This window comes from Corapipo altera, unplaced genomic scaffold (assembly GCF_003945725.1).
Source record: "Corapipo altera isolate COAL_440 unplaced genomic scaffold, ASM394572v1 1, whole genome shotgun sequence".
Lineage (NCBI taxonomy): Eukaryota > Metazoa > Chordata > Aves > Passeriformes > Pipridae > Corapipo > Corapipo altera.
The window spans coordinates 42,692-55,911 of NW_020884873.1; the positions used below are offsets into that span (position 1 = coordinate 42,692).

Genomic DNA, 13,220 nt, shown 5'->3' on the forward strand with positions numbered 1-13,220 from the left:
GCCCTTGAAGAAGCAATCCAAAAACATTATGGGTGACAGGGTTTGCTATCACTCCCTTCCCGTGTTTTCTGACAACAGCCTGCTTTTTGTTCAAGCTTGTGCATTGCTTCTCCTTCACTCAGATGCTTCTCTATTTTCCCTCTATTCCCACTCCCACATTTCACCAGGATCCAAGCCCTCTGCCGGTTAAGTACTGCACTGTGTCCCAGAATGACCCTTTCCAAATTCCTCTCTGCTAAGTCATCCAGAGAAATACAGAGAGAGCCTGTTACAATACCACTCCACTCTGAGTGCTAGGCAGTCTCCCTTCTGCTGCAGAGTAGTCTCTCCAGTAAAGTCATCTCCAGTAAAATTCCTACTTTGAGAATGGAAAATTTCAGGCACAAACTTTCATAAAAAGTTACAGTGAAATGAAAACAGAGGAAACTAACAGAACCTGAGGTACTGTTTTAGAAATCCTGACCTTCAATGTTAACTTCTTGCCAGAACACACTTGTCACAAAAGTGTTATTTCCCAGCCATTCAACATTGCCCCAAATAGTTTTCTCTCACAGCTTGGACTAAGCAAAGAACATCAGCCATTCTGGGCTTTTTTAGAGGCCCTTGGGCTTTTGCTTATCACATTAGAGACACACAAAAACACTTTCAGAGCTGAAGCTTTTAGTATTTGCTTTAAAGCCCAAAATTTAAAGTGCTTATAATCAATTTATATCAGAAGAATCAGCACTGGAAGAGAATATTACTTGGAGTCAGACACCAATTCTCTCCTCCTCATGTTTTAAGTTAATTCAATCTTTTCTGTTTGGTCTATTGTAAAGTACTGTAACCAAAACTGTTCAATCTGGTCTTAGTGATAGTGGAATGATTTAAAAGAAGCATTTTGAGATTACAGAATATGCTCTCACTGTAATGGTTTAGTATTTATCAGAAAGAAAAATTTTACATTAGTATGACTCCTTAATACCTTTTTATCAGTACCAGGAAACAAACCACCTATTTCACAAATACTTCTCCCTTCATGTTACAGCTCCCTTCATGTTACATTTTAACCTGTCTGAGTGAGTTCACTTTAAGGTACACTATGCAGTTATGCAATCAGAATCCTACCTTACATTTACCATTTAGATTTGTTATGCACTAATAGTTCTGGTGCCTCCCTTTATCCAGGGTCTTCAGAAAGAACCCTCTTTCTGCCAGGCCTACACAATTTCCTTCAGAGGACTGTTCATACTCCAGATCTACTCAGACATCAGAAAAAAAAAAAAAACAAAACCAACAAAAAAAAAACCCTACAGGAACATGGAAGAATATCACCCAACACTAGTCACTGCTTTCACCAGGGACCAAATACATTTTGTGAATACTCTGAAGCAGCTCTCACACAGAAACAACTTTAAAGCCACTACCTGCAAGTATTATGAAAATCATAAAGAGCCCTCAGGGACAAACACACCTCACATACTAAAAAAAAACAAAACCAAACAGTATAAGTGTATTTTTCTGTGCTCCTAGAACAAAGCATTCATTTTCTAATTTGCAAGATCATGATACAGGATTTTCTTAGAAAGCCATTTTCACTATATTTGCCAATGGTACCTTGTGCAAGCACAGAATTCCTTCCTGTACTATGTGCTGCCTACCAGAGAGGGCAAGGTTTCTACTGCTTATTAAAACAATCCCATGGGTTGCTGTATAGGCTTCAAGTCTTCAACGGAGTAAGTTTTCTACTAGCCAAAGTATACTATCACTTCAGTAAAATATAAGCTGAATTAAACATTAGTGTATTAGTTGTCAGACACACCAAACCAGCTCTGTTTAAAGAGATGCTCAAACAGACTCATTGGTCACAAGTTCATCACACTCAGGTGTTCTACATGTACCAGCAGACAGCTGTCATACACAGGAAGTTAACACTGACACCAGATGATTTTGTGAGGGATAATTTTCCTTGCTTTCATGTAATCTCTAGAGACAGCTGATATAACCCAGCTATTCCAGCACTACTATCACTTGAGCACTGCTGAAATAACCATCTCATTACACACAGTAATGAAACTATTTTATTATAAGCAAAATCAGCATTTATATCACCAAGAAACCAGGACCTATACACTCTTTGAAGAGCTACCCCATGTAGAAACTGCTGTACACTTCAAAATCAACTTGTACTTCCAACTACAGAAAAAAGTATGGAGTTTTACAAAGAAACAAAACCAAACCCAAAAGTAATCAGAAAAAAGTAGACCTCATTATGTAACATCTGCCAATATCCTGGTCCTTCCAGAAAACAATAGGCACTAGCTCCAATTCACAGAATTCCAAAATAAAAGTGATTGCTTTTTCAAGCTTGCTCAATATTCTCTGCTTACCAATTCCAGACATGCTGTTTTGGCAAAGACAATCTACTAGTCCACACAGTGTGCTCTTCAGAACCATTTCAGCATTTCCTTCTTCCAAAAAAAAGAAAACAGCACAAAGTCACTGAGTACATATACTGCATCTTTGTAGGGAAAAAAAAGGAAAAACATTAGGGGTGTGGAAGGGTGTCTGATGCAGTGAAAAAGCTACATAGACAACTCAAAGGCAACAGTAGAAGCGTATCTGAGAACTTGGAGAAAGGCAGGAAACCATCTTCAGTATTCCGCATTGAAAGGGTAGCCCTTGTGATTTTTGCACCTGGAGGAAATGAAAAAGCAAAGATTATCTTATGCCTGAAAGACATTATATGCAGCTGTAACCACTTCAAAGAACCACCACGGGGGGGAAGATGAACCCTATAAAAGCAGACTCAGTTCCTCTGTTTTCCTTGGTGACGCTGCGTTTGCAAACAAAAAGATTTTCAGTGCCTTCTGTAGTTTGGGCTCCAAGCACCTCAGGTGCTGTGACCTAGGTGCTCTGCAGACAACTAACTCAGGATTTTGCTGTTTACTGACAGAGGACCTTTTTTTGCAGCTTTCCAACAAAGATTTCCTATCTGGCTTTAGGCTTTCAAGTCGTAAATCCTCCTGTTGCTTTCTGAGTGTTCGTCCACTTTCTCAACTCCTGAACAACATACAGGTTTTGTAACATGCTTAGGGGTCACGGCATAAAGACAAAATACCACAAGCAAAGTTAATCAATAATTTAAGCCTGCATCATGCTCATTTCTCCAATATGAATAAGAAGCTTCCTGTTGCAATTCTAGCTACTAAAAGTTTCTTGGAGACTGAACTGAAAATGAGGTTTGGTCTACGCTCACCATGTTTTGGTTCAAAAAATGAACACTGAAAAATCTTACTCTGGAAAGTTATTTTGAGGATGACCCCTTTGGAAACTGAGTTTGCATACTGTGAATTTAAATTAAGCCTACTATCTATAACTTCATATACTGAACTATGTGATAACTTGACAGTTTCTTTTCTTTAAGCTGTTACTTACATCATCATTGCACAGGCTCTCCAGTTTCTATTAAAGCTGAGAATAGTTGCCATCTCCTCTTTAGTCAATTCAAAGTCAAACACCTAATAAGAGAAAAAGCTGAAAATGACCTCTTTGACAAATCAGTGCTTGTAAGAAAAAAAAAAAACAGAACAAACAAAACAAACAAACAAACGAACAAAAAAAAAATCACAATATTAAAGAACAAGTCCACAGTGTAGAGTGCTTGTTAGAAAAAGTGACTGTTTCATGAAGAGAAAGGAAAGAGACAGCTCTCCGGATTTCTGAGACCCCTCTGGAGAGAGGTGGGCAGGGAGAGACAAGAATTAAAAAAAAAAAAAAAAAAAAAAAAAATCAAGCTGCAGTCACATGCACCAGCTATTTTAAGAAGTTTGGAGAGCACTGAAATGTTGCACAATGCCTCCATCTGTGAAAGATGCATCCTTCTGTCCTATTCCAGAGAAACAGCTGCAAGACTTCAATATTCCACTGAATGCAACTAAGCGTTCGGAAGCAAAATCCTAATACTGGTTTCAGTCCAAGATCACTGAATCAAAAGCAGCAACATAGTCCTGGTATTTTTGAACCATTTTCTTAACAATGCTTGCTCTACAGAAGTCTTTTGTGGTGTGCTACTGCATTCAGTCCCCAAACAAGCTGTCAGATGACTCATTCACAGACATAGAACAGGAAGCATCGTGTAACGTGACTGCTCAGATCACCAGGACAGTGTTTCCAAAAGCTTTGTTCAGCCCTGCTCTCCAGCTGTAATCTTAAATTCAGTCCTCATTAGACAAAGGAGAGAAAAAGCCCAGTCCTCTTGTTAAAGTATCAGTTGGGAAGGGTGAGAAAGGATCTGTGTTTGCTCTGCAGGGAGAAGCCCTGAAGGGCAGCACCCAGCTCACTCCTACTGCCTCACCTTGGAGTTCTCCACAATGCGCTGTGGTGTGACAGACTTGGGAATCACGATCACATTTCTCTGGATGTGGAACCGAATGAGAACCTGCAAGAGGCAATATCACTGCATCAGAGAGAGGAGGGTTCTTGTTCTAGGCAAGCAGAACCTGTTCCAGCAGTCATTTGATGTAAACAGTACAATTCAGCAGAATTAGCCCATTACTTGGAGCTGCATTTCAAATCATACCTGAATTCTAAGCAGTACCTTCTGAAGTGCAAATAGAGAAGTGGTGGAGCCCCACATAGGTCTCCTTTCTCCTCTGCCATGCAGTTTAGCAATACTCAGTTTCTTTCCTTCCCACCAAGACTTTTAGTAGGCTATTCAAGTGTTCACTTCTCTCCAACAGGACTTGAGATGGGAAGGCTGAAGGACAGCAACAGCCTTGAAGATGGGTCAACAACATCTTTCTTGTGATGGTCAGAGTGCCTTTGCAAGCGTGCACTGAAGGCCTCACAGTAAACATACCAGCATTGCTACTTAACACCACAGGTGACAGGGAAAGAAAAACCACCCTGTCCTTTACATTGCCATTAACTGTCCTTTATGCTGTGCTACAGGAAGTGGTACTCTGCCACCTACTCACCTGTGCTGGGGTTTTGTTGTGCTTGGCTGCAATCTCTTTGATCTTGGGGTCATCCAGAAGGGAAGGATCCTCTGGCTTAGCCCTACACAAAGGAAAGAAGATGAATGGCAAGAAATCTCCATAGATCCAACCTAGTAGAGATCTGTATTTGAATGAACCATTAATGCTGCACAAGTAGTCTCACTGCTTCAAGCATAATCCACATTAGCTTCCTTCCAAAGCAATCTTACCATGGTCTGTCAGGGGAGCCAAGGGGACTGTATGCTGTCACAGCAATCCCTTTGGATTGGCAGTACTTAATCAGCTTCTCCTGGGTAAGGTATGGATGACATTCAACCTGGCAACATAGAAGTATAGAGATTGACAGTGACTTAACTGCTTTAACATGTTCCAGGAATCAGTTTTTAATCAAAGGCTAATTTTTGTTTTACCTTAGAGTCTCTAAACAGTATCATGCAGCCTTTGTTTTCTGTATGCCACCACCCCTTTTCTACTATTTGTAGTTCTCCTTGCAATGAAGGGTTCAAGGACTGTATAAAAACTCCTTATAACTTTGCTGATACAGATCATCTCCAACACATGGAATGACCAGCTACATAATTGCTTCAATGAGACAATTCAGTAAAATGCACACACAGGAGAACAGTAAAATCACAGCAACGGGATTACAGACCAGGAAGTATAAAGTTCTCTTTTCATCCTTAATTAAACATGCCATAATATTTTTTTTTTTTTTTACAGCTACCATATTTACTTCAATGACAGTATTGTTTAATTTGGTTTTGTTTGCTTTGTGTCAATACTCACCACTGAACACCTCCAGTCTGCAAATGGTGAGAATGGTTACCTGCTACAGATTTTAGACCTTCGGCCCACTGTCCATTACAGACTTTTTATAAATGCATGGGTACTTCACGTGAATTTCCACAAGAATAACTACACAACAGAACACAGACTCCTTAACAGTGGACCTGTGTTCTGACAAGCAAATGCACAGATATGCAGTATGGAACAGAAACTACTCATGTGTCAAGAGGTAGTGAATGAACATGAATATTCGATACTTTGCATAGAGGGACTTTCAGGATAGTTTTCACACCAGGGAGTACTACTTTGCTTTCAGCAGACAACATCAAGAACCATTTTGATGACCCTGCCATTCGAGACTCCTGCAGCTGCACTCTGAGGGAGGTCCCTAGAAACTCGTGCTGCTGGCAGGTGAAATAAGAGAGTGCAAAACATAGGATCAGTTTACAGCCTCAAGCACTTTATTTGTGGTTCTGGCTGCTTGCTGTTATCAGAAGCCTGCATGCCTGTTTCCCTTCTGAGCCATGCTGGAATATTAAACAGAACGTGTAGCTCAGTTTTTGGGACAGGTTTATTTAGCTTCAGCAGCTCCAGAAAGACAGCTACTCAAAAGTATTCAACAGGCAGAATTTATACGACATAAGTAAGGCAAAGTCATCCTTACTGGCACCCACACTGAAAAACTTCTGAGCTAGTATTACATTTGAACCAGGATGAAAAGCCTATGATGTCCATTTAAACAATCATCTTAAGATTTTGAAATCCACGCTGCATGTGTGTGTGTGTACTTAAGAGTCAGAGTTCCTTACTGAATTAAGTAACAGTATCATTGTAACGTAATTACTACCTTGTCAAATTAATTTCTCACTACAAATGAAAACAACACACATCCCGATTGCACTGAAATTAAGAATGGGAATGACATGAAGATAGTAGATTACATGTGAAATATCTGCACAGAGAAAGTGTTTTCAGGAAGCACTATCACTACTAGGCCAACTGATAAGCGTTAGTAACAGACAAGCTTTCAGGCTTGCAAGCATTTCTTTCCAGAAGGACACAGACCAAAGATCTCTTGCTCTGGGCTAAACTTGCTTATAGTAATCAGAGCTTGAGAACATTTACAAGTGGGAGAGGTCCAAGATAGTGACCTCTGTGCAAGAGACCAGGGTCATTATTATACAGCAACAGTGGTAATGAAGTGTGGCAGAGGTTGAAAGCCATCATAAAACTTACAGTAAGTTCTCTAAAAGTACACTGGGACTGATAATGAAAAGACATCAGAGAATCATTTCTTTTGCTCGTCAGAACATTTCAGTTTTATGTTGAATAGACTAACACTCCTATTTAGCTTTCTGAAAAAAAAGGTGTCAAACCCCCTTTTCAGTACACATGTTCAAGCTGCCACAATAAATTACCCAGTTCTAGTAATGAGGTATCAATAACTGGGACTGCAGTCCTTCAAACACCATAGTAATCAAGGTCAAGACTAGTTAGACCTCACAGGAGTCTATCCTGGGACCTGTCCGCTTTAACAACCTATGCCATGCTACAATCGTGTCAAACTTTAAGGCAACACCAAACTGGGGAATGACCAGTCAATACACACAGGGGCAGGGATGCCATTTCAGAGGGACCCACTCAGGCAGGAAGAACACACAAATAAAAACCTCAAGGAATTCATTAAGGCTGCACATGAAGACCTGCACATGGGAAGGAACAGTCCAAAGCCGTGCACCTGGGAAATAAAAGCCTCCTGGCAAGAACACAGGCTGGAGCCTGACTGCCTGCAAAGCAAGTATGCTAGAAACAGCCTGGGGGCCATATTAGGCTGAGCTGGACATGAGCCAGCAGGGAGCCCTGGCAGCAGGAACACAGACAGTAAATTGTGTGAAGTGATCATCCGCCTCTACTCACACTTGTCAGACTATCTTCATAACACTGTGTCCAGTTTTCCCCCCATTCCCAGCCCCCCCTCAGTAGAAGAAAGACTGACAGACTGCCATGAATTGAGCAGAGGAAACCAGGATGGCTAAGGGCTGGAGAACCCGCTGTCCTGGGGAAGGCTGAGTGAGCTGGGCTAGTTGTGCCTGGAGAAGGGAAGGCTTCAGGCCTCCTAGCAACAGCTTTCAGTACCTAAAAGAAGGTCATCCAAAGACAAAGCCAAGTTCTTCAGTGCTACATGGAGGAAGGCATGAGATACAAGGTGAAACGAGAGGTTGACACCAGATATAGGAAAACTCCTTCCCTCTACCACACAACCAAGGCAGGGGGTCAGGCAGCAGAGTACATCTCCTGGGGAAGCTGTGTAGTATCTATTCCTGCAGTTTTTCAAGATGGATAAAGCTCTGGACAAGCTGGTCTGATCTCACAGCTGATGCTCCTCTGAGCTGTGAATTAGAGCAGATTATCTCCCAAGTTTTCCTACAGTCTGAATTTTCCTAAGATTTTATTCAAGTGTTGCTTATGTACCTGGACACTTCTACTCCGTGGCCTACCTTGCAACTAGATTTCCTCCTTCCTCCTAACCCTCATTAAGTCTCTGAGGGGTCTATAAAGCATGTTCTTGATCAGTTCTCTCAGTCATCAGGAACTGGCCTCTCCACAGATGAGTTATGAAGAGGTCATCCAATTTTCTATATATACACCAAGTTTTAAGCTGTGTCAATGAAGTTTTTAGACCTCATCTGAGTTCCCCCTCCTTCAACACCTACAGAAAGCAATTCTGGAGCTGCTCATTGTCAGATTTCCAGGCAGCAGTGCAGAAAATCCACAAAAAACCAACACCTTGTACATCCACAAGCAGTTAGAGGGTGGGATTGAAAGAATATGCTGTGTATACTCCATTATCTCTTACTATAACCTTATTTCAAAACAAGATGTTAGTCATTCTTAAAAAAAAAACAAGAAACCACCATACAACAAAAAACACCACCATCCAAACATTTGCTTGCTGTCACTTTGCAGCTTACCTGGTTATTTGCAGGCTTGTATTTCAGCCCTGGCTTGCTCAAGATTCTTTCAATCTGCTCATGGTTGAAGTTGGAGATTCCAATGGCTTTTACCAGACCAGCATCCACCAGCTCTTCCATTCCCTAACAGAAAGAAACAAAATCAGCCTCTAGCACACAAAGCAGGGCCTGAAGAACACATTCTTCCTGATATGGCTTTGTTTCCTTCATGAGAACCCTGAAATAAGTGTTCAGATTTTCAGAGTTCGAGGAAAAATCACCTGGAGCATTCTTGTATTTGTGCCTTGTCCCTGTCACCAATGCTCAAAAGACTCATTCTTTGAGACTGGGGATATTCACAGCAAGTCAGAAGTTGCAAGTAATGAAATTATACTCAACAAACACTACTGTACCAGTGAGCCCTTACAAACAGATCTAAACACAAGAGACAGTTTAGACTGCTGAAGGTAATGAAAACATGGTAGAGACTGCTAAGACCAGAACACATTATTCTCATGCTGCAGCTAAACTTACCTCCCATGTCTGTAGAATATCTGTGTTGCTGGGGATAGCCATGCCTTTGTCATCTGTGGGGAACAGCTCCTCTCCTGCCTGTTAGTGAAGGAGAAAATACTTGAAACACTCTTTATTGGGAGGCTGGGTTAACACCAGCTGAAGAACATACTACAAATTTGTACTGGAGAACAAGTAATACTTATTATTATACTAATTTATTAGATACTAACAGTCACTATCTAGTCTCCAGTCTTCATTTGTTTTCACATGGTATTATGGCTTTTTTTTTTGCTAGCAGTCAACCCAGTAAGGACAGGTACTTGAGGTGGACACTGTGTCTGCCTCGTGGCTCATCAAAATCAAAATGACGAAACTTAAGTCTCCACTTGTACTACAGAAAGTAGGACTATAGCCAGTTTACAAAAATACACAGTTTGTATCTGGGTGTATTGAAGTGTTTTATTGGAATGCAAAATCAGGACCCACTTAGGACCTGGAACATGTTCAGTTTATACTGGACCAGATCTGCTGACAGGTCTCTTTCATGGGAAGACTCAGTGTTTAACTTGCTGGCACAGAGAAAGTTGGAGCAGCCTGTGTCCCAGTTAGGACTACATGCCAAGTATCAACTTCATTCAAAACAGTTATTTTCCACTGATACATTATTACACAACAACATATTTTCACTGTGATAGTTCTGTCCACATGAAACTCATTTTAAAAATACAGATGCCATGGAGAACAGTTATGCCAGAAGCAAGAAGTATAAAGAAGATTTTGACCAAGTTCTAACTGAAAGACTAACCTTGGACAAATTCAAACTGCAACACCGGTTCCTTTGTATGCAGTCAGTAAAAGAGTTCGGAACTAAAAAGTTCGAATTTTGAAATCCAAGGTCTATGAAACACTAAGGCATCTATAGTAAAGGTTAGTTTAATCTGTACTGTATTAAAAGACTTAGTGATTAAAGACAGAAACAATCTCTTATGATGTGACTCTGTAACGTGCAGAGGAAAGAACTTCTGTAAGACAGCAAAGTATAGCAAAAAGAAGGAACCACACCACTGTCAGCTGAGCATGCTCTGGACTCATAAAAGGCAACACAGGCAATAATCAAAAGGAGAGAGATATAACTTCTCCTTGCAGCAGGGAAACCCACCCCTACTTCAAGGTCTACCTCTTCCATGATCAAAAGGGCAGCAGGTGCCAAGCAAGCATAAACCTTGATAAGGTAAGGATCAACAGCCTGGCTCATGTGGCCACAGTAAAGCTGAGCAGCAGAGCAGTGCTGGCACACAGCAGACACGTGATGATCTGTAACAGCTGGAGCAATCACTAGTCTATAAAGCCATATAGCTCTTCTAAAGTGCCAATCACAACAGACAAAGCCAAGGGCATTGCTGTCACTGTACCTTAAAACCAAGAGGCCAGTGGATGAGGTAGAGATCCAGGTAATCCAGTTTTAGAGCAGCGAGAGTCTTCTGGCAGGCTCCCTTCACCAGAGGCTTCTCGTGAAACGTGCACCACAGCTAGAAACAAAACGCCAAGGCACACTATAACCTCCTGGGTTAAATCTCTCAGAAACCTTCTGTACTGTTCAGGAGAGTGCCTGTCCCGTCCAGAAGGTGATGTGAAACTGGGTCACCCTACAGCTCTTCAAAGGGGGTTTGCTCTGTGAGCAGGACTGGCCTGTGATACTGGACAACATGTGCTGTGGCAGCACACAAAGTCCTGGCATACAGCTGAAGCAGTCTTGTTTCGTTCACTAAGACTTATATTAAAAAACAGCTACTATAAGGTCAGATACCGGATTGAAAAAGGACAGCATAACTTCACGGCAGGAAAAATTGAAAGCATCACCTACATTTGTGACACATACTCTGCATAATTCTCCATACAGAATGAGGTAAAGTAAGAAGCTTGTCTCAGGAATGGTCTAAGGGATGTTCTGAATACTGCATCCCAGAGCAGGAAAGTAAAGAACTCGGAGGTTACTCAGGGAAAAAAAAGGTGTCTCCTGGTATCCTATATCACCAGATCCATACCTTACTGACGACAAAGAGGTCCTCTCGTTTCACAACACCTTCTTTGATTTTTTTCTGGATCCCTTCCCCAACTTCGTTTTCATTTTGGTACACAAAGGCACAGTCCAAGTGACGGTATCCAGCGTCGATAGCAGCCATCACCGCAGCTGTTACTTTCCCCGGTTCGGACTGGAAAAAAAAAAAGCCATGGTAAAAAAACAAACAAACAAAAAACCCAAACTATAGTCAACGCATTACCGAAAGCCTTTCTCACAGCAAGATAAAAATTAAGAAAGCAACCTCCGATTAAAACAAAGCAAAGCAGGGGGCCCTGGCAGCGGCCCGGCCGGGGTCACGACAGCGCCCGCAAGGTCCGGGCCGCGCTCCGGCCGCGCTCCTCTCCCTCCCACCGCACCCGCCGCCGCCGGCGAAGGAGAGCCCCGGTACCTTCCATGTGCCCAGCCCCAGAATGGGCATCTTGGCCCCGGTATTGAGCTGCACAGAGGTGTCCATGACCGCACCGACACCACTACCACGGCCCCCCCCGCGTTCAAACGCGATTAATATCGGCCGGCCCGGCCCGCCCCGCCCCGGCGCGGCCTTGTCGGGGCGGGGCTGGAATCGAACCGCGGAGCGCAGGGACTGGGAGGTGGCGGAGCAGGAGGAGGGGTGATGGGAGATGTCTCTGCGGGCCCTGGGCTGCAGCGGCCGTCCCGCGGTCGTGCCGCCGCACCGCGTCACCTCGGTCCTTTGGAGTCACATCCCCGGGATGGGGATGATAGAGGAGGCATGACATAGAGCTGTCGCCCTAAGAGCTGTTGACGGATCGTGTGCCTCAGGGAAAGGAAGGGCTGAGCCCTTTGCTGCTGCAGGGATGGTGTCCTAGGCTGGTCCCCCTTATCGACGTCTTATGGCCCTGGGTGCTGGTAACAGCGAAATGACAGGAGAAAACTCGGATGTGTCCGGTTTGTGAGAGCCGGGAGAACCTGTTCTTTGCTCCAAGTGGGACAAATGCAGCTTCCAGTGCGAACTGTGGCTTAGGAGTGTAGAATCATAGAATCAGCTGGGTTGGAAGGGACCTCCAAGATCAACAAGTCCAACCCTTGATCCACTACCGCTGTGGTTACCAGACCATGGCACTAAGTGCCACATCCAGTCTCATCTTAAAAACCTCCAGGGACGGTAAATCCACCACTTCCCTGGACAGCCCATTCCAATGCCTGATTACCCTTTCTGTGAAGAATTTCTTCCTAATATCTAACCTAAACCTCCCCTGGCAGAGCTTAAGACCATGCCCTCTTGTCTTACTGATAGCTGCCTGGGAGAAGAGACCAACCCCCACCTGGCTACAACCTCCTTTCAGGGAGTTGTAGAGAGTGATGAGGTCTTCCCTGAGCCTCTTCCAGGCTACTGTCTCCAGTAGTTTATGATATAGTGAGTTTAATAAAAAAAAACTTTATTTTTAGTTTTGAAATACTTTTTTTAAAGTGCTTTGAAAGTTGCAGTCGAGGAACAGTGACTTTTTCATGAGTGGCATAATGATCATATTGTCCCTCTGTCTTTATGGACATGCTGAGGACATTTCAGAATAAAATGCATGGTTGTAATCATACATGGTAGTGGCCAGCGACCTCACATCAGAAACTGGCTTTGACTTTTTTGCAGACAAGCATGTGCTGTTCTGCTGAAGAGGTCACAGCACAGTGGAAAAAACCAGACCTGCCTGGAAGGCTTTGCTGCTTATTCACATGTAGAGTTTCTTCAGGTGCGAGTGTTTGCTCTGGGTGCCCCTCCCTGCTCTCTGCAGCTTCATATTTTTTGCTCCATTTAACCAAGAATGAGCAAGGTAATTGGTTTTCCTCTTTAATGTTCTTCCTGTTTAGTGTCAGCACATCAGCCATCCCTGGCAGAATGGGATGTGTTTTTACCTGGTACACAACTTGGTGCTTATCTCTTACTATTTA

The 13,220-nt window shown here is 42.8% G+C and overlaps 1 protein-coding gene across 1 annotated transcript; it reads right to left on the reverse strand.

Annotated features, from left to right (window-relative positions):
- Nucleotides 1–2,037: 2,037 nt before the first annotated feature.
- Nucleotides 2,038–11,842, reverse strand: LOC113955318 (aldose reductase-like). Its single transcript, XM_027660657.1, has 10 exons — nucleotides 11,704–11,842; nucleotides 11,278–11,445; nucleotides 10,645–10,761; nucleotides 9,251–9,328; nucleotides 8,738–8,860; nucleotides 5,189–5,295; nucleotides 4,959–5,040; nucleotides 4,337–4,420; nucleotides 3,418–3,500; nucleotides 2,038–2,676 (listed from the first exon to the last, which is right to left on the reverse strand). Exons 1-10 carry the CDS (start codon nucleotides 11,767–11,769, stop codon nucleotides 2,634–2,636), a joined length of 951 nt encoding a protein of 316 aa, XP_027516458.1. The 5' UTR covers nucleotides 11,770–11,842; the 3' UTR covers nucleotides 2,038–2,633.
- Nucleotides 11,843–13,220: the final 1,378 nt, after the last annotated feature.

What these genes read in the sequence shown, in the direction of transcription:
- LOC113955318 (XM_027660657.1), bottom strand. Translation starts at nt 11,769, where the DNA reads ATGGACACCTCTGTGCAGCTCAATACCGGGGCCAAGATGCCCATTCTG. An exon ending in ATATTCTACAGACATGGGAG is followed by an intron (nt 8,861 to 9,250) that starts GTAAGTTTAGCT and finishes TCTTTCTGTTAG; the next exon opens with GGAATGGAAGAGCTGGTGGA. An exon ending in ACAAGCCTGCAAATAACCAG is followed by an intron (nt 5,296 to 8,737) that starts GTAAGCTGCAAA and finishes CTATGTTGCCAG; the next exon opens with GTTGAATGTCATCCATACCT.